This window comes from Macaca fascicularis, chromosome 3 (genome assembly GCF_037993035.2).
Source record: "Macaca fascicularis isolate 582-1 chromosome 3, T2T-MFA8v1.1".
Classification (NCBI taxonomy): domain Eukaryota; kingdom Metazoa; phylum Chordata; class Mammalia; order Primates; family Cercopithecidae; genus Macaca; species Macaca fascicularis.
Window position 1 is genome coordinate 193,259,570 of NC_088377.1, and position 19,803 is coordinate 193,279,372.

The 19,803-nt window shown below is 40.9% G+C and overlaps 1 protein-coding gene across 2 annotated transcripts in view; it reads left to right on the forward strand.

The window, feature by feature from the left end:
- Positions 1–19,803, forward strand: part of GALNTL5 (polypeptide N-acetylgalactosaminyltransferase like 5) — a 50,435-nt gene that overhangs the window by 19,079 nt on the left and 11,553 nt on the right. For both annotated transcript variants that reach the window (XM_045388087.2, XM_045388088.2), the window contains exons 5-6: positions 13,725–13,974; positions 18,978–19,095. In XM_045388087.2, the coding sequence (XP_045244022.2) occupies positions 13,725–13,974; positions 18,978–19,095 (368 nt within the window). The remainder of the gene's footprint in view (positions 1–13,724; positions 13,975–18,977; positions 19,096–19,803) is intronic.

Sequence of the window (19,803 nt, forward strand, 5' to 3'; positions counted from 1 at the left end):
GTCTCAATCTCCTGACCTCGTGATCCGCCTGTCTTGGCCTCCCAAAGTGCTGGGATTACAGGCGTGAGCCACTGTGCCCGGCCGAGGGATTTTTAAATATATGGAATCATACTATCTGTACTGTCCTGAGACTTACTCTTTTATTTTTAATTTTTGGAACTTTTCCCATGACAGTACTTAAGACTTACTTCAGTTTTGAATTGCTGTGTTTTATGATATTTCTTACGGATTTTCTTTTTTCTTTTTTTTTTTTTTTAGATGGAGTCTCGCTCTGTCTCCCAGGCTGGAGTGCAGTGGTGCGATCTCAGCTCACTACAACCTCTGTCTGGCAGGTTCAAGCGATTCTCCTGCCTCAGCCTCCCCCAAGAGCTGGGATTATAGGTGGGCACCACCACGCCCAGCTCATTTTTTTGTATTTTTAGTAGAGACGGGGTTTCGCCATGTTGGCCAAAGTGGTCTCTAACTCCTAACCTCAAATGATCCGCCCGCCTCAGCCTCCCAAAGTGTTGAGATTACAAGTGTGAGCCCATATGGATTTTATAATTGATTGTCATAACTTCTTTAGCCATTTCTGAATAGGTTATTTTTCTTTTTTACTATGACCTAAAAAATGCAGCAGTTACAATTCATGCACATATATCTTTGTGTGATTGATTGTGCCTATAAGATAAATTCCTAAAAGTGGAATTGCTGGGAAAAAGGGAATTTTTATTTTAAATTTTGAAAGATAATGCCAAATTGTCCTTGAAAAGTTTCACCGATTAACAGTCTCATCACACAGACAAAGTGTCCCTTCCCTGCAGCCAGAGCTGAATGCGACCCGTGACCCGTCTTTCTAATGTTGGCCACAGCTGGCCAAAAAATAGGCTACGTTTTCTTGTCTTGGTATTACTGGCCATCGACTTTTTTCCTATTTTCATAGATTGCTTACAGATCATTTTTCTGTCGATTTATCTGTTCATATCCTTTGCCACTTTTTCTAATGTGGTGTTTGTCATTTTGTTATTGATTCACACATGTCCTTATAACAGAAATTCTATATGATGAATACTGAGAATATCGGTCCTCAGGCTACAGCCTATCTTTTCTTCTTCTCTGGGGGTGTCTTATGTTCAGCAAAATTGTATTTATTTATTTTGAGACAGGGTCTCACTCTGTTGCCCAGGCTGGAGTGCAGTGGCACAATCTTGGCTCACTGCAACCTCCACCTCCCAGGTTCAAGTGATTTTTGTGCATCAGCCTCCTAAGTAGATGGGATTACAGATGCCTACCACCTCAACCAGCTAATATTTTGTATTTTTAGTAGAGACGGGGTTTCACCATACTGGCCAAGCTGATCTCGAACTCTTGACCTCAAGTGGTCTGCCTGCCTCGGCCTCCCAAAGTGCTGGGATTACAGGCATGAGTCACTGTTCCTGGCCAGAAATTTTTAAGTATTTAAGTTCACCAAAAAGCCCATTTCCCTGGCTAACACGGTGAAACCCCGTCTCCACTAAAAATACAAAAAATTAGCCGGGCGTGGCGACGGGCGCCAGTAGTCCCAGCTACTTGGGAGACTAAGGTAGGAGAATGGTGTGAACCTGGGAGGCGGAGCTTGCAGTGAGCCGAGATTGCACCACTGCACTCCAGCCTGGGTGACAGAGCGAGATTCCGTCTCCAAAAAAAAAAAAAAAAGCCTACCTCCTCTTGCTGGGCACTAGACTGAACTTCCTAGCCTCTCTTCAATAGGAATAGCCTTGTGACTAAGTTTTAACCATGGGATGTGAGTGCAAGTAACATGTACCATTTCCCGACCAAGGCTCTTAGGAAACTGGTCTGTCCCCTCCACACTCATTTCCTGTTCTGGCTGACTGGGGCAGAGATGACTAAGTGACTTCGGGTGCTCTGGGTTGAAGAGCCTCTGCCAGCCTGCATCCCTGAATGACCACATGGAGGGCTTCCCCCAGTCAGGAGCACCCGCCTTGGATGGCTAAATGCATAGAAATAAACTTCTATTGCATTTGAGCCATTATCATTTTGGAATCTTACTATTATAATAGTAGCTAGCTTTAACATAATAAAACAAAAAAAATATCGCTATTTTTTCTTTATGTTTTTTGGGTTTTGTCTCCTGTTCAAGAACTTTTTCCTTACCCTGAGATCATGATGATACTGTTTTTTCTGGTTTGTTTTTGTTGTTGTTGTTGTTGAGATGGAGTCTCGCTCTATCAGCCAGGCTAGAGTGCAATGGCGTGCTCTTGGCTCACTGCAATCTCCGCCTCCCAGGTTCAAGCGATTCTCCTGCCTCAGCCTCCTGAGTAGTTGGGATTACAGGCACCTACCACCACATCCGGCTAATTTTTGTATTTTTAGCAGAGACGGGGTTTCGCCATGTTAGTCAGGCTGGTCTGGCTGGTCTCAAACTCCTGACCTCAGGTGATCCGCCTGCCTCAGCTTCAAAGTGCTGAGATTACAGGTATGAGCCACTGCGCACGGCCCAATACTCTTCTCTAGTTTCTTCCTCATGTAAAAAAAAAAAAAAAAAAATCGGTTTTTACATTAAACTTTGAGTCTACCTGGAACTGTTTGTTCTGGGAATGGTGTACGTTAAGAATGTAATGTAACTTTTTCAGAATGAATAGCCAATTTTCCCTACACCATTCATTGAATAGTCCACCGTTTCTTCATTGGTTGCAATGCTGTTTTTATCATTTTATCAAATATCTGTGTATTCCTGGGTCTATTTCCAGCATCTCTCTTCTGCTCTATGATGGTATTTTTGTATTTCTAGGCTAATCACGCTATCTCTTGATTAGTACAGGTTGATAAGAAGTTTTTATATCTTCTTATTTTCTTGATAAGAAGATTTGTGGGACAAATCTTTCCACTTCATTCTGCAAAATGTCTTAACTAGGATTGTCTTATCAAGTTCCAGGAAAAACGTGTTGAGATTTTCACTGGAATTGTATAGAGATGATAGATTAAAATGGGAAAGAATTTACATCTTTTTGATGATAAATGTCCCCACCTATGGGCATTTATTCAGATCTGCTTTTACATTCTTTTGGTGTTTTGTCATTTGCTCTGTAGATATTATGTACGAAGATTTATTTCTGTTTATCTTGATTTTTTGGTTGTTTTAAAAATTGTGATTTGGGACCTTCTTGTTATATTTTTTAATTATTACTGGTACATAGGAATGAGATCTTTTGGTATATTTCATCTCGTAAATAGAAACCTCAGTAAACTCTTAATTGTTAGTGGTTGGTGGGTAGAGTTGCTTGCATTTTCTATCAGCTGAAGATAATTTTCCTTCTACCTCGCTAATGTTGATTAGAAATGGCGGTAGCAGGCATCCTTTCTGCTTTTGACTTTCATGGGAATAATTCTGACTTATCATTTAGTTACTATGTTGATGTGTATTCGTTTCCTAGGACTGCTGTAATGAAGTAGCACAAACCAAGGGGCTTGAAATAACAGAAATTCATATTTTCCCAGTTTTGGAGGTCAGAGGTCCAAAATCAAGGTGTGAGCAGGACCTTACTCCTTCTGAGACCTGAAGGGAAGGCTCCTTCCCCGTCTCTTCAGCTTCTGGCGGTGGCTGCCAGCTCCGCCTCTCTGTTCACCGGCGTCCTCCCTGTGTGTCTGTGTCTGTGTCTCCCCCAACCCAGTCTCAGAAGGACACCAGTCACATCGAATGAAGGGCTCCCTCTACCCCAGTATGACCTCATTGCATCTGCAAAGACCTTGTTTCCAGATCAAGACACATTTTGAAGTTCCTGGGACTTGAAAATATCGTTTTGGGGAGCACAGTTCACCCCATAACACTATGGTTTAGATTGGTTTTGTTTTTTTATTTCAAACATTTTCAAACCCACATAATACCCATAGAAACGCTCCCCTAGAGTCGCTAGATGTAGACGTAAATATCTCCCAACACCCACTCACACACATGCTCTCCACCCCTTCTCACCCCGCGCACACGCATCACATCTGTGTTCAAAAGTAAGATGTGGATCAGACACAATGGTTCATGCCTAGAATCCCAGCACTTTGAGAGGCTGAGGCGGGTGGATCACCTGAGGTCGGGAGTTCAAGACCCACCTGACCAACATGGAGAAACCCCGTCTCCACTGAAAATACAAAAATTAGCCGGGCGTGGTGGCGCATGCCTGTAATCCTAGCTACTCAGGAGGCTGAGGCAGAAGAATCGCTTCAACCCAGGAGATGGAGGCTGCAGTAAGCCAAGATCATGCCACTGCACTCCAGCCTAGGCAACAGAGCGAGACCCTGTCTCAAAAAAAAAAAAAGTAAGATGTGTTTATGATTTTCTTTGTACCGTATTCCTATACTTTTCAGTTTACCAGACTCATAGAACAAATCGTACGGTTTTTCCTTTTTTCTAAAACTTTACATAAGACAGAGATTAACTGTGTTTGGGAACTTGCAGAGAACTGGCCTATAAACTTCCCAGGCACTGGTGTCTTTTTTGGTTTCTTCTTTAATCCAGATTGGTTTTTTTTAGGAGTGATTTTGAAAGTTTCCAAACAATTTTAAGAGATTTTTAAAATTATTTTTTGTTTCTTACTACTTAACTGTATTGTGGTCAGAAATTTGAAATTTCTGTTGTGTCTTAAGCTGGGTCAATTTTTCACAATGTCTATGTGTATTTTATACCTTTTTTCTTTTTGAGACACGATCTCTCTCTGTCACCCAGGCTGGAGTGCAGTGGAGTAACTGAAGCTCACTGCAGCCTCGAACTCCTGGGGTCAAGCGATCCTCCCACCTTAGCCTCTCAAATGTTGGAACTGCAAGCATGAGCCACCACACCTGGCCTATTTTCTTAACTTTTGGTAGAGATGGGGTCTCACTATGCTGCCCAGGCTGGTCTCAAGCAATATCCTCCCACCTTAACCTCTCAAAGTGCTGGGATTACAGGCATGAGCCACCACACATGGCCCTTCTATGTGTATTTTCTTTTTTTTTTTTTTTTTTGAGAGGGAGTCTCACGCTGTTGCCCAGGCTGGAGTGCAGTGGCGCGATCTCGGCTCACTGCAAGCTCCGCCTCCTGGGTTCACGCCATTCTCCTGCCTCAGCCTCCTGAGTAGCTAGGACTACAGGCGCCCGCCACCGCGCCCGGCTAATTTTTTGTATTTTTAGTAGAGACGGGGTTTCACTGTGGTCTCGATCTCCTGACCTTGTGATCCGCCCGCCTCGGCCTCCCAAAGTGCTGGGATTACAGGCTTGAGCCACCGCGCCCGGCCTATGTGTATTTTCAAAGAATGTATATTTTTTCTTTTTGATTGTAGGTTGTGTGGGTGTATAATTTTGTTCATATCTTTGATATTCTTACTGATGGAATTCGACTTTATTTCTAAGTTTCTTAGAGTTGTCCTGAAACCTTCAGCTGTGACTGTGGATGTGTGCACCTGCCTCTCCTGGCCCTTTGCCAGCGCTTGCTATCTGTCAGCCTGTTTGTTCCCCACACCCCCAAGTGATGTAGGTGGCTGCCTGAGCCAGGCATGCTCCTGAGTCACAAGTGTGGGATCCTGTTGTGTGGGCAGGTGAGGCAGCAGCCGGCGGCCCTGCCTTCACATATGCAAGTATTCACTCATCCCTCCAGGATTTATCTCTTGCCGACTGTGTGCTACCCATGCACGTTTACTCTTTTTTATCAACTGTTTTGAGATGCAAACTGTACCTACTGAGGCTAGAGACAGGTTTTCACATGATGTTCGTGTGTGCACACTCCTTTGGAGCCAGGTCGTCTTCCTGGGAGCTATTTGCATTATTACAAAGCAACACTGTCTCTCCAGTAGGGCGCGCCGTGGTGTGTTCCCTGCTTTCCCTGACCTTTCTCTTCCTGCCTCCCTCACCCACCACACAGCTGCATGGGCCTTCCTGCTTCTCTCCCAGCCTGCCAAGCCTCATCCTATCTCAGAGCCTCTGCACGTGATTGGCTTCCCCTGGAATGTTCTTCTCCCAGGCATCTGCATGACCTGTTATCTCACTTTGTTCAGTTATCTGATCAAATGCCACTTTATCACAGTGGTCTTTCAAACCACCCCATATTAAATAGCAGAATCCTATCCCTCTCTATCACCCTTACCCCCAATTTTTTTTTTTTTTTAGACGGAGTCTGGCTATGTCGCCCAGGCTGGAGTGCAGTGGCGCGATCTCAGCTCACTGCAAGCTCCGCCTCCCGGGTTCACACCATTCTCCTGCTTCAGCCTCCCGGCACCCGCCACCACGCCTGGCTAATTTTTTGTATTTTTAGTAGAGACGGGGTTTCACTGTGTTAGCCAGGATGGTCTCAATCTCCTGACCTCGTGATCCGCCCGCCTCAGCCTCCCAAAGTGCTGGGATTACAGGCGTGAGCCACCGTGCCCAGCCTCCCTCCATTTCTTTCTCTTCATAATTCTCATCACTATCTGTCCATTTCTTTGGGCCAGTGGTGCTGTCCACGTGGCTGTTGAAGCCGCCCACAGATTGCAGGAGCTGAGGTGGACAGCCTGCGGTGAACGCTGTGCTGTACCTGCAGGGCATGAAGGAAACCGCCTGAGATGCAGGCGGATAGATAACCCCACGGAGGAGAATGAGAAGGCAGGGGTTTTGCAAAGCGAAGAAGAAAGAGAATGTTACAACCAGATGGCTTCAATCTAAATAAATCTACAATCAGTTGGCATGATTTTTTTTCCCCCATGGGAGCAGAAGTGTCATGGTTTGGAGGCAAACATGCAAACATGAGTGATGATTAAACCATGGGTAATGATGAAATGCTAGTGATGCGGGGTTCATGCAGTTTGGGAGAAGGAGTTTTTTTTTTTCTATCAGTAACATTGCAGGGAAGCAGTATCTTCCAGGGAGAGTTAGACAAGCCACTCTTCTGAGCCTCAGCCTCCTAATCCAAAATATGGGAATGATGCTATCGAACTAACGTGGCTGTTACAATGATCAGATAAGGATATTACCTACATTTTTTTTTTTGCAGTATATACTAAATGCTTATTATACAGCAATTAGTACAAATAAATAAAACATAAACATTGAATTTTATGCTTCAAAATGATAAAATACGTAAAATTAAAAGGGTACAAATAATAAAATACAAAATATTAATGGTGGAAAGGCTCTCAGAGGTTTTAGAACTCATCAGCCTTTTATCCCAGTTAAAGAAGCTAAGCTCCCGAAAGATTAGAGACTGGCTGTAGGTCACGTCACTCCAGGCTCAAACCCAGGAATTCTGATGCCATCTCAGTTGACAGCATCATCCCACCACCAGATTATGAGGATGTAGCGTACAAACAAAATTTAGAATGTTTAATAGTATCGTTGCTTTGATTTCTTTTTACAAAATCCAAATGGCTAGGTTTAACAGATTTATAGTGAGTTAAATAGAAATGCTTATGTGTTTTACAAAAACTGGTTATATGCTTAAGCACAGATTCTCTGTAAATCCCCTGACATAGATTTTGCACACCACATGCTTAAACACCAATACCAAAACATTGGAAAGACAGAGCAATAACAGGCTGGGTGCGGTGGCTCACGCCTGTAATCCCAGTGCTTTGGGAGGCTGAGGAGGGAGGATTGCTTGAGGCCGGGAGTTTGAGACCAGCCTGGGAAACATGAGAAGACCTCATTTCTACAGAAATAAATAAATAAGTAAAAATTAGCCAGGTGTGGTGGCCCGTGCCTGTAATCCTATCTATTTGAGAGGGTGAGGGAGGAGGATCACTGGAGCCCAGGAGCTCAAGGTTACAGTGAGCTATGACTATGCCACTGCACTCTAGACAGAGCCACACATCACAACCCCATCTCAAAAAACAAATAAGAAAAAGATATAGCAATAACATAATGTGTAGGTAAAAAAAAAAAAACTTTTTTTAAGACTTTAAAAATGCTTGGTTGTAGAGACCAAACTGAGAATTTTAATGTTATGTAAAATAAATTATATATAATGAGTTATGTTTAAAGGTAAAAATATGGACACTAACCAAAGAACAAAAATAAATACAAAATAGAGAAAAACAGGAAATACTGTGAAACTGATACATACGATATTTGTTGCTTTTCAAAAAACAAGTTAACAAACCTTGCAATCCACAATCCCTAGAGAAATGGTGCAAATAGACTACTACAGGAGAGCAGAAAAGAAGCTTCTACACAGGGTAAGATGGAGAACGTAGCTCCCAACTCCAGACTTTAGGGAGCAGTGGAACTGTTTAGAATATTTCCACACACACTCTCTGGAAGCAAGTAGGGGAAAAATCTCTCTATCAGGCAGGCTTGACCTCATTCCCTTTACTCATCGCAGGCCCGAAAGAGAATCTGATGAATGTGTGATAGGTCATCTAGCACATGAATGATAGGCTCTCTCTAAAAACGGTAAATAGCACAGTCCTTTCCAAAACTCTCAAGGGCGGCAGAAGTAGAGCAACTGTCCTTTCCTAGCAAGAAACTTCAGATTCCCACAAAATATTCCTGTGAAGGAGAGAAATCAGCTGAAGAGGGACCTCACCACTACTTTGCTCTCCTTATATGATGTAAGTTTCCCCCGTTAAATACTTTATGATGAGTGAAAATAAAATCTCATTGAAATGTAGGTGCTAGGTGGCCTGTTCCCACATATTTTTAACTTAAATCAGCATTCAGGAATACCTGAATAAAGGTATAAATAAAGTATATTTTAAATTATTCTGCAATTTTTAATATTGCATTTATGGTCTTTCTGGGTCATTAGAATCCTCAAAGTTGCAAATATTTAAATTTTTCATATTAAGGGTACAAGTGTACACCATATACATTAAAGAGATACTACAAATCTGTATGGAAAAAGACTTTTAAAATGTTTTTGTTGTATTTGTTGTTTAATGCTGCTTAAACAGCCATTTGAGAAAATTCTAGGTCTTCATTTCATACCATAACACAAATAAATAATAACTGGATTAATGTTAATTTTATTTTAAAAAATCAAACCGTGGTCAGGTGTGGTGGCTCATGCTTGTAATTCCAGCGCTTTAGGAGGCGAAGGCAAGAGGATTGCTTGAGGCCAGGAGTTCTAAGACCAGCCTGACAACACGGTGAGACACCATCTCTATAAAAATTTTTGTTAAAAAATTAGGCGAGTGTGTTGGTGCACACCTGCAGTCCGAGCTACTCAGGAGGCAGAGGTAAGAGGATTGCTTGAGTCCAGGAGCTGGAGGTTATAGTGAGCTATAATAGCGACACTCTACTCCAGCCTGGGCAACAGAATGAGACTGTCTCTTTAAAAACATCACCATCATAAACTTCTTAAAGGAGAATTACAAAATATAAAAACATAGATTAATACTTGTCTGTTCTATGAAAAAAGAAGAAATTTCAAAGCTTAAAGCCAATGGAAAAGGCAGCTGAAAAACGTCTTTTTTTAAATCAAAAAAATGTAAAATTGCTGCAAATGAAAAATAATAAAATAACAATAGGCTAGGGGAAATATAACAAGACAAAAAGTTAATATTCTTAGTCTGTAAAATGTACATTTAAAATCCATTAAAAATATGACTCCAAGCTGGGCATGGTGGCTCACGCCCATAATCCCAGCACTTTGGAAGGCCGAGGCAGGTGGATCATATGAAGTCAGAAGTTCGAGACTAGCCTGGCCAACATGGTGAAACCCCATCTCCACTAAAAATAAAAAAATTAGCTGGGCGCGGTGGCAGGCGCCTGTAATCCCAGCTACTTGGGAGGCTGAAGCAGGAGAATTGCTTGAAGCTGGGAGGTGGAGGTTGCAATGAGCCAAGATCGTACCACTGCACTCCAGTCTGGGTGACAGAGCAAGGCTTTATCTCAAAAAACAAAAAACAACAACAAAACTACTCCAATAGGCAAAGGACATGAAAATTTCATTTACAAATGGCAAATCGTGGACAATTCAACCTCACCAGTAATTTAAAAGAAAATTTAACCAGATTTTTAAAATTGAGGTGAGATTAACATAAAACTAATCATTTTTAAATGAACAATTGAGTAGTATTTCACACCTTCACAATGTTGTATAGCCATGACCTTTAACTCCAAGACATTTTAATTACCTGAAAAGAAAATCTTACCCATTAAGCAGCTTCTTCCCTCCAGTCCTTGGCAACCACCAGTCTGTGTTCTATCTCTTTCTAGATATTTCATATCAACGGAATCATATAATATGTAACTTTTTGCATTGGGCTTCTTTCACTTAGCATGATATTTTTGAGGTTCATCCACACGGTGGATGTGTCAGTACTTCCTTTTTTATGGTTGAATAATATTCCATTCTGTGATATACCACAGTTTGTTTCTCCATTCATCCATTGATGGGCATTTGGGCTGTTTCCATCTTTTCGCTGTTGTCAATAGTACTGCTGTGACCATGCACATACATACATTTGTTTGAATTCTTTTGGTATGTTCCTAGGAGTAGAATTGCTGGGTCTTACGGTAATTCCAGCTTTAATTTTTGGGGGAGCTGCCAAGCTCTTTTCTTCAGTGACTGCACCATTTACGCTCCCATCCGCAGTGTGTAAGAGTTCAAATTTCTCCATATCCTTGCCAAAACTTAGTTTTCATTTTTTAAGTTCTCACCATCCTAATGGAAGTGAAGTGGTCCTTCACTTTGGTTTTGATTTGTATTTTCCTAATGACTAATGATGTTGCCCATCTGTTCGTGTGCTTGCTAGCCATTTGTACATCTTCTTAGGAGAACCAGATGTTATTTTTCACCTATCAAATTAGTAGACATGATTTTAAAATGCTAATCATGTTATGTAATATTATAGAAGCTATTTTAGGTGAAAAATGTGAAGTATAAAACTGTGTGTGTGCCGCCAATAGTATGAAAACTTTTATGTGTTAAAAATGGGACTCTTCTTAGCTCAGTTTTGGTTGAGGCATGAAAATCAAAGCTGTAATATTCCAAAGTGAGTTGTTAGACTGACCACGATAAAGACATTTCAAAATAGAGATGTGAGAACCAGTGAGATGGCTCAGCCACATTGAGTCATATTGTCAGAGATTAAAGGAGATTTTTGGAGAAAGCTACTGCTCAAAGCCTGGTGAGAGAGACTTGATATGAATTCAGCACATTCTCAGACATCGATACAATGAAATTGGAAATATATTGGGATTGAGGAGAAGTGAACTAATGTTAGTTTTTTGCCTGAAAATCAAAAGGATAAAAGGACCGTGACCAGCTGAAGAACAAAGGACACTTGCTTTTAGGTTAGTAGCTGTATTTATGGCAGGGTTTGCTTTGGCAGTGTTGGAGAGAGAGAGCCATAGGGATCATCTTAGATGGTGTCTGGTAGGACTATCTAGAAGAATGGACAGGTCTCAGCAGAGAAGCTGGAGGCAGAACGCAGGAGCTTAAGGAGCTGAGAAGACAGACTGAGTCACCAGAATAGAATGCACTTGCCCAGTTTGTGAGGACTGCCAACAAGAGACCACCAGGGATGGGAAGGGAGGTCCTCAAAATTACTATGCCAGCCACACCCTCAGAGAACTCAGCCCAGAGAGTGCCAAGTCCAGGCAAGAAAGAACTTTCCTGCTCCCTGTACTCCTCCCCTCTCACCCATCATTCCCAACAGCATTGGACAAGTGTTTCAATTTCTCTACGACCTCCCCAACACTTGCTATTGTCTGTCTTTTTCATTCTTGCCATCCTAGTGGATGTAAAGGGATACCTTGTTGTGATTTTTATTAACATTTTTCTGATGACTAATGATGTTGAACATCTTTTCACATGCTTATCAGTCATTTATATATCTTCTTTGAAAAAATGTCTATTCAAATCTCTTGCACATTTTAAATCAAGTTATTTGTCTTTTTATTACTAACTTGTAAGAATTCTTTATACTCATACAAGTCCTTTATTAGATGTATGATTTGAAAATACTTTCCCCCATTTTGTGGATTCTCTCTCTCTCTCTCTCTCTCTCTCTCTCTCCCCCTCTTTCTTTTTTTGACAGAGTCTTGCTCTGTCGCCCAGGCTGGAGTGCAGTGGCATGATCTTGGCTCGCTGCAACCTCCGCCTCCTGGTGTCAAGAGATTCTCCTGCCTTAGCCTCCTAAGTAGCTGGGATTATAGGCACCCGCCACCACACCCTGCTAAATTTTTTTGTATTTTTAATAGAGACAGGGTTTCACTACGTTAGCCAGGCTGGTCTTGAGCTCCTGACCTCAGGTGATCCACGCGCCTCAGCCTCCCAACGTGCGGGGATTACAGGCATAAGCCACCGTACCAGCCATTTTTTTCATTTTCTTGATTGTGTCTTTTAAGCACAAAAGTTTTTGCTTTTGATAAATTCCAACATATCTATTTTTTCTTATGTCCCCTGTATTTTTGGTGTCATATCTAAGAAACCATTGCCTCATCTAAGGTCATGAATGTATGCCTATGTTTCCTTCTGAGTTTTATAATTTTAGCTCTTACCTTAGGTCTATGACCCATTTGATTTGATTTTTAGTATGATATGAGTTAGGGGTCTAACTTCATTCTTTTGCGTGTGGATATTCCATTGCCTCAGCACCATTTATTGAAAAGACTATACTTTCTCCATTGAATTGTCCTGGCCCTTGTCAAAAATCAATTGACCATAGACACATGGTTTATTTCTGGTTTCTGTGTCTATCCTTATGCCAATGACACATTGTTTTGATTATTATCACTTTGTAGTAAGCCTTGAAATCAGAAAGCCCTTCAACCTTATTTTTTTCAAAATTATTTTGGCTAATCTAGGTCCCTTGCCTTTTCGTGTGACTTTTAGGATCAATTTCTTTAAAAAGAGCCAGCTGGGATTGCAGTAGGGATTGCACTGAATCTGTAGATTAGTATGGGGATTATTGCCATATTAAGTCTTGATCGAAACATGGGACTTTTTTATACCTTTCTAATGATTTTACATCGGCTACAAAAAAAAGTCTAAACTCTGCTACTTGAAGTTTGGGGTTCCTTCTACATTAGGCCCCTAGTGTACTTCAATAATATACCTTCTTTACTTTATGCCAATTATTCCCATGTCCTCTAAGCAAAATAGGTCCCCACTAAAGCTTGAACTCAAAGGCTGAGGTGGGCAGATCACCTGAGGTCAGGAGTTCAAGACCAGCCTGGCCAACATGGTGAAACCCTGTCTCTACCAAAAATACAAAAATTAGCTGGGCGTGGTGGCAGGCACCTGTAATCCCAGCTACTTGGGAGGCTGAGGCAGGAGAATTGCTTGAATCCGGGAGGCAGAGGTTGCAGTGAGCCAAGATTATGCCACTGCACTCCAGCCTGGGCAATAGAACAAGACTCCGTCTCAAAAAAAAAAAAAAAGCTTGAACTCAAGAGCAAAAGTCGTAATGCATGTCTGCATCCCATGCACCAAACTCAATGCCTAAGATGATGTCCTCTCAGTAAAAATTTGCTAATTTTAAGCTGATCAGTCAATACCAAGTTAAAATCATTTTTTAAAATGGAAGTCCAGTTCAGTTCCACCTGCTCCTTTAGAATTCTCCCCGAAACCACTCTCTAACCCACAATTACTGGCTTCCTCTGAACATCTATAGCACATGATGTCACATATTTTTGCACATAATAATGTATTTCTTGTTTCCTCCCAATGAAACTGAAAGCGCTGTAAGAGTCAAACACACAGTAAATGCTCAAGAAATATTCATTGCATTGAACTTTGATTCGGATTGCCATATTTTTCAGCTATGTGGACTAACATTGCCCTGTTCTTGCCTCCCCAGGGGATGTTCTGGTGTTCCTGGACAGCCACTGCGAGGTGAACAGAGTATGGCTGGAGCCCCTGCTGCATGCCATTGCCAAGGACCCCAAAATGGTGGTGTGCCCTCTGATAGATGTCATTGATGATAGAACTCTGGAGTATAAGCCCTCTCCTGTTGTAAGGGGAGCTTTTGACTGGAACCTACAATTTAAATGGGATAATGTTTTCTCTTATGAGATGGATGGACCAGAAGGACCTACTAAACCAATCCGGTGAGATTTCTTCTGGTTTTGGAAAAATATAGCATATGTGTACTGAGACCCAGGGGGAAAATACCTCCAGAGATTATTCTTTCAAGTTCTTGGGCTTAATGAAAATGTTCTGTTACTTGTTTCTAGAAGTCTTTAATACAGTAATGCAATTATTGTCAGTAGAATCACGTAGTACTCAATATGTAATGTGATATGACATTTATCTTCACATGATCTTTAACTCTTTGATTTGCTGGTACTGAACACAATCCTATATGGATTCAATCATGACTCTGAGGAGCAATATTTAATTTTGACTAAAAGCTCAAGTCAAAGAGACCTAGTTTGCAGGAGGGACTCCATCATTTGTTAGCGGTTTAGGGCTGCCATGTACAGTTGCACCAGCTGTGCACTGCACATATCCAGGAGATACTGTTCACATAAAGACCATAAGGTCAATAGCATGTCTGGAATTGTACATAAAGACAGCCCTCAGTTGGCACAGTTACCTCTCTCAGCTTCAATGTCCTCATCTGTAAAACAGTGACAGTAATAATTAACACATGTCTCTTAGGATTGTCGGGGGGATTAAATGAGCCAATACATGTAAAACACATAGCTGAAGGCTTGACACAGAGGAAGTGAACTGATCAATATCAACATTAGATAGGGTATTGTCACAGACTTCAGAACAAGGGTGTACTTTATTTTAATAAAATGTAATAGGTAGAAATCTCAATAAAAATAAAACACAGCATTAATCTTTTAAGTTATCTCAAAATGATTTTAAATAAAGTTACTTTGAGTAAAAAAATAGCTATGGTGTTCCAATTACACAAATTTGGTTTATAATTTTTGTAATATTTCCATCTCACATATAAAACATGTTTAGGCTCTAATGTAAAAATAACTGATATTCAACATGGAAACTGTATTTCTAATATTTATTTGCTAAATGGTAAAATGTTTAGAATTCTAATACACGGCTCATGTGTATATACATCGGTTCATCCTTTTTGAAAACAATTTGGCCATGCAAATTAAGAATCTTATAAATATCCTTATTCTTTGATGCAGTAATCCACTTGATTTTATTTGAAAAGAGTCAGAAATAAGCAAGGAGATGTATATAGTGTGTCAATATTTATATTAATAAAAAGCTGAAAACAACATAAATATTCAATACTATTGAGATGGGTAAAAAAGTATCTTCATTTTTATGGACTATCACATAACCATTAAAAGTAAAGTTTTCAAGGGCTAATTAACTAGGAAGAAAACTTCTCACATGTTAAATTTAAAAATCAAACCATAAAAAATGTTCTGTTAGTATGATACTTTTGTGTGATTATATATGTACATATTATATGTAATATATGTTATACATATTACATATAATCATATGTTACACTAAAATATATAATAATATGTATAAGAAAAAAGAAGTTATTTTTTAAAGGTTAAAAGAAAAAATAAATTTTATTTTATTATTTTATTGTTTTATTATTTGTATAAATATAAGGGGTACAAGGGCAATTTTGTTACATGGTTATATTCCCTAGTGGTGAAGTCTGGACTTTTCAAGTATCCACCACTCAAACATTGTACACCATACTCATTAAGTCACTTCTTGTCATCCACTGCCCTCTTGTCCCCACGCTTCTGTCTCCAGTGCCTGTCAGTCCACACTCTATGTCGATGTATACACATTATTTAACTCCCACTTATAAATGAGAGCATGTGTATTTCTCCTTTTGTTTCTGAATTGTTTCACTTAAGATAATGGCCTCCAGTTCCATCCATGTTGCAGCCAAAGACATAATTTCATTCTTTTTTATGGTTGAATAGTATTCCATTGTATACATATACCATATTTTCTTTATCCAATCATCCACTGAGGGACACTCAGGTTGATCCCATGACTTTACAATTGTGAATAATGCTGTGATAAACATACAATGGCAGGTATCTTTTTGATATAAATGATTTCTTTCCTTTTGGGAGGATACCCAATAGTGGGAATGCTGGATCGAATGGTAGTGCTACTTTTAATTCTTTGAGAAATCTCTGTACTGTTTTCCATAGATGTGCTAATTTACATTCCTACCAACAGTGTGCAAGCGTTCCCTTTTCTGCTTATCCTCGCCAGCATCTGTTACATATTAATCATAGTATTAATTAGCATTCGTATCTGAAGATACATTTTTCCCATAGTTCTAATGATGACCAAATAAGCTAGGTGCAATGAGTTTTGGAAAACTTACAAAAAAAAAAAAAAAAGAAAAAAATCATGCCTAGGGCTCATGCCAATGATAACTCAAGACCTCCCCAACTCCCTGACATGCAGGCATCACCATGACCAAGGATCATGTCCTTCCCCCTGGGCCCCCTGCCCTTTTTTAAGGGCAGAGCAAAGCCCTTTCACTTTCTCCCTGCTGTCTCAGACTACAGCCTTGACTAACCACTACCCGACCTTTCTCCTGCTGAGACAGACACACACATACATGCACATGCGTGCCGGCACACACACACACACACAGTGACTTCAAGATTTTTAGAGTGAACACTTTCTCCCCTGAAAGGAAGATATAACTTGAATCCTTTGAGCCACACATCTTTTCACCCTATTTTCAATGGTACAAAACGGCATAACTTTAAAAAAAAAACTGTTTTGTGAAATTACTTAATTTGTAAATTTAATGAGTATTTATTGATGACCTATCATGTGGCAGGCATTGTATTGATAGGAAACACGATCCCAGTCCTCAAATGTGTATAGTCTAGAGGGGAGGTCAGGCAGGTAAAAACAGACGATCAGGACAGTGCTATGGCAGGGGAGTGAGCATTTCCTTCCAGGCTTTCTGGGCTGCCTGGAATCACAGTCTCCTTCTAGTGTACCAGTGCCAGATAGAACGCATGTTACCCAGCACACCAGACAGGATATACAGCACCTACTGCACCAGACGTGACGCACATTGCCCAGTGCACCCGGTAGGAACATTCCTATCAGAATACAGTTATCCTGTTATCTCTGCCAATTGCAACATCAAAACCACCTTATTTTGACCCTACTTCCTGTCAGTTACATCCTCTTTTCTCTCTTTCGTATTAAAGCCTTAGAAAGATTTGTCCATCACTATCTCCAATTCCCTTAAACTCACTTCCATCAGGCTTCGCCCCCTGCCATTCACAGTTAAGACTTGTTCATGACCTTCTCTGGTTCAGCCCAGTGCTCAGTTCCAGTCCTTATCTCGCTGATCCAGCCACCATGTAGGATGCTGCTGGCCACGCCCTTCTCTTGGACACCCATGTCTCCCTAGGCCTCCAGGGAACCAGTTTCCTGGTCCTTCTCCTCCATCCCTGGTTGCTCCTTCCTATCTCCTTTGCCAGTTCCTCTCCTCCTCTCAACTGTCAATGTTGAAGCACCCAGGGCTCAGGGCTGGTCCACTATGCTTCTCCACTCACTCACACAGTGATTCTCATCCACCTCATCCATGACTCCCTGAGGATGTCTCCAGCCCTGACCTCTCTCAGAACTCCACACTCATGTATCCAACTGCATCCAACTACCTACTTCATAGCCCCACTTGAATGCCAAATAGACATCTCAAACACACCCCGAAGAGAATCTTCCTGCCAAAAACCTGCTCCACCCATAGTGTTTCTCATCTCAGTGCACGGCAATTCCGTCCATCTGGTGTGCAGGCCAAAAACACTGGAGTCAGCCTTGACTCTTCTCTTCCTCCAACACCCACACCCCACCCATAAGCAAATCTGTTAGCTCTGTCTCCAAAATATACCAGGAATTCAACCGCATCTTACCATCTCCATTGCTGCATTCTTATCCAGGATCCCATTATTTTTCTCTGGGACCACTGTTGCCCCTCTAATTGGTCTCCCTACCCTTTCCCCTACACATGGGTCTTGCTTTGTGTGTTGAGTGACTCATATCCCTAAAACATAGGTGCTCAGTATATGCTTTTTTAGACAGATTCTCACTCTCTCGCCCAGGCTGGAGTGCAGTGGCATGATCTCAGCTCACTGCAGCCTCTGCCTCCCAGGTTCAGGTGATTCTCATGCCTCAGCATCCCAGGTAGCTGGGATTTACAGGTGAAGGCAACCACATCTGGCTAATTTTTGTATTTTTAGTAGAGATGGAGTTTCCCCATGTTGGGCAGGCTGGTCTTGAACTCCTGACCTAAAGCAATCCTCCTACGTCGACCTCCCAAGTGTTGGGATTACACGTGTGAGCCACCGCACCCAGCTGTGACTATTTTCAAATGACTTAGTTTGGTATTATTTGGCCCTACTATTGGTGGACAAAACAAGATGCTTTTTAATATTATGGTTTGTCCAGAAGTAAATATTATAATTCACCTAATATCTTTAGAAAGGGAGAGCTCTGAACCCTGCTACCCAGTTCAATTGTCATCCTCATGGGAAACTCATATTCCAAATGTCATTTTCCTTCTCATTACGAAAACATTTAGAATATATCGCATACATATTTTGGTGAGAGCTAAGTAAAAGTTACTGCCTACTTTTGTTGTGGTTTTTGGTAATTTTATATACTTAAATGTATAATAAGATAATTTTAGTATTGTTTTCTCTCTCTTTTTTTTTTTTTTTTTTTGAGACAGAGTCTCGCTCTGTCATCCCAGGCTGGAGTGCAGTGGCACGATCTCAGCTCAGTGCAACCTCCGCCTCCCAGGTACAAGCATTTCTCCTGCCTCAGCCTCCCAAGTAGCTGGGACTACAGGCGCGTGCCACCTCACCTGGCTAATTCTTTGTATTTTTAGTAGAGATGGGGTTTCACCGTGTTAGCCAGGATGGTCTCGATCTCCTGAACTCGTAATCCACCCGCCTCGGCCTCCCAAAGTGCTGGGATTACAGGCATGAGCCTCCACACCTGGCCTGTTTTCTCATTTTAAACTATAAGTTATTACTAATTCAATATAATTTTGAGGAGAATACAGAATGACTTTCTCTGTGAAATTAATTTCATATTTATGTCCCCTTTCTAGGTCACCTGCAATGTCTGGAGGAATTTTTGCTATACGTCGGCATTATTTTAATGAAATTGGACAGTATGACAAGGATATGGATTTTTGGGGAGGAGAAAATTTGGAACTTTCACTAAGGGTAATTCAGATTTTATTTTTAAAATAACTATAGAGAGTGAAACCTAACTTTGTCACATACAATGCTGTGGTAATTATGCTAAATTTTCCTACATGAACATCCCATACCATTCCAGTGGCACATGCAATAAACAATTTATGGGGCTTCTTGTAAAAATGGAAAACATTTAATATTAGATTATTGGCCTGGTGTGGTGGCTCATACCTGTAATCCCAGCACTTTGGGACGCTGAGGCAGATGGATTATTTGAAGCCAGAAGTTCAAGACCAGCCTCGGAAACATAGCAAGACCCCATGTCTCCTTTTTTTTTTTTTTTTTTAAAGGAGATGGGGTCTCGCTATGTTGCCCAGGTTGGTCTTGAACTCCTGGGCTCAAGTAATCCTCCCATCCTGGCCTCCCAAAGCACTGGGATTATAGGTGTGAGCTACTGTGCCTAGCCTCTACTTCTTAAAATAAATATATTTAATTTAAAAATATTAGGTTCTTATACCATATGTTTTGTTATTTCTGATGTATGGTATATCAAATTAATATAATATTTTAAATCTATTATTTTTACTGTCTCAGTAGTTGTTTTTTCCAATTTTTTCTGTTTTGGATTTTATTTTCTCTCTCTTTTCCTTCCTTCTTTTGGCCAGTTATTTGTTCACTTTTAAGGTTCCCAAGCAGACTTCTTTCATAATGCTTCAGATACTTGATTATGCATAT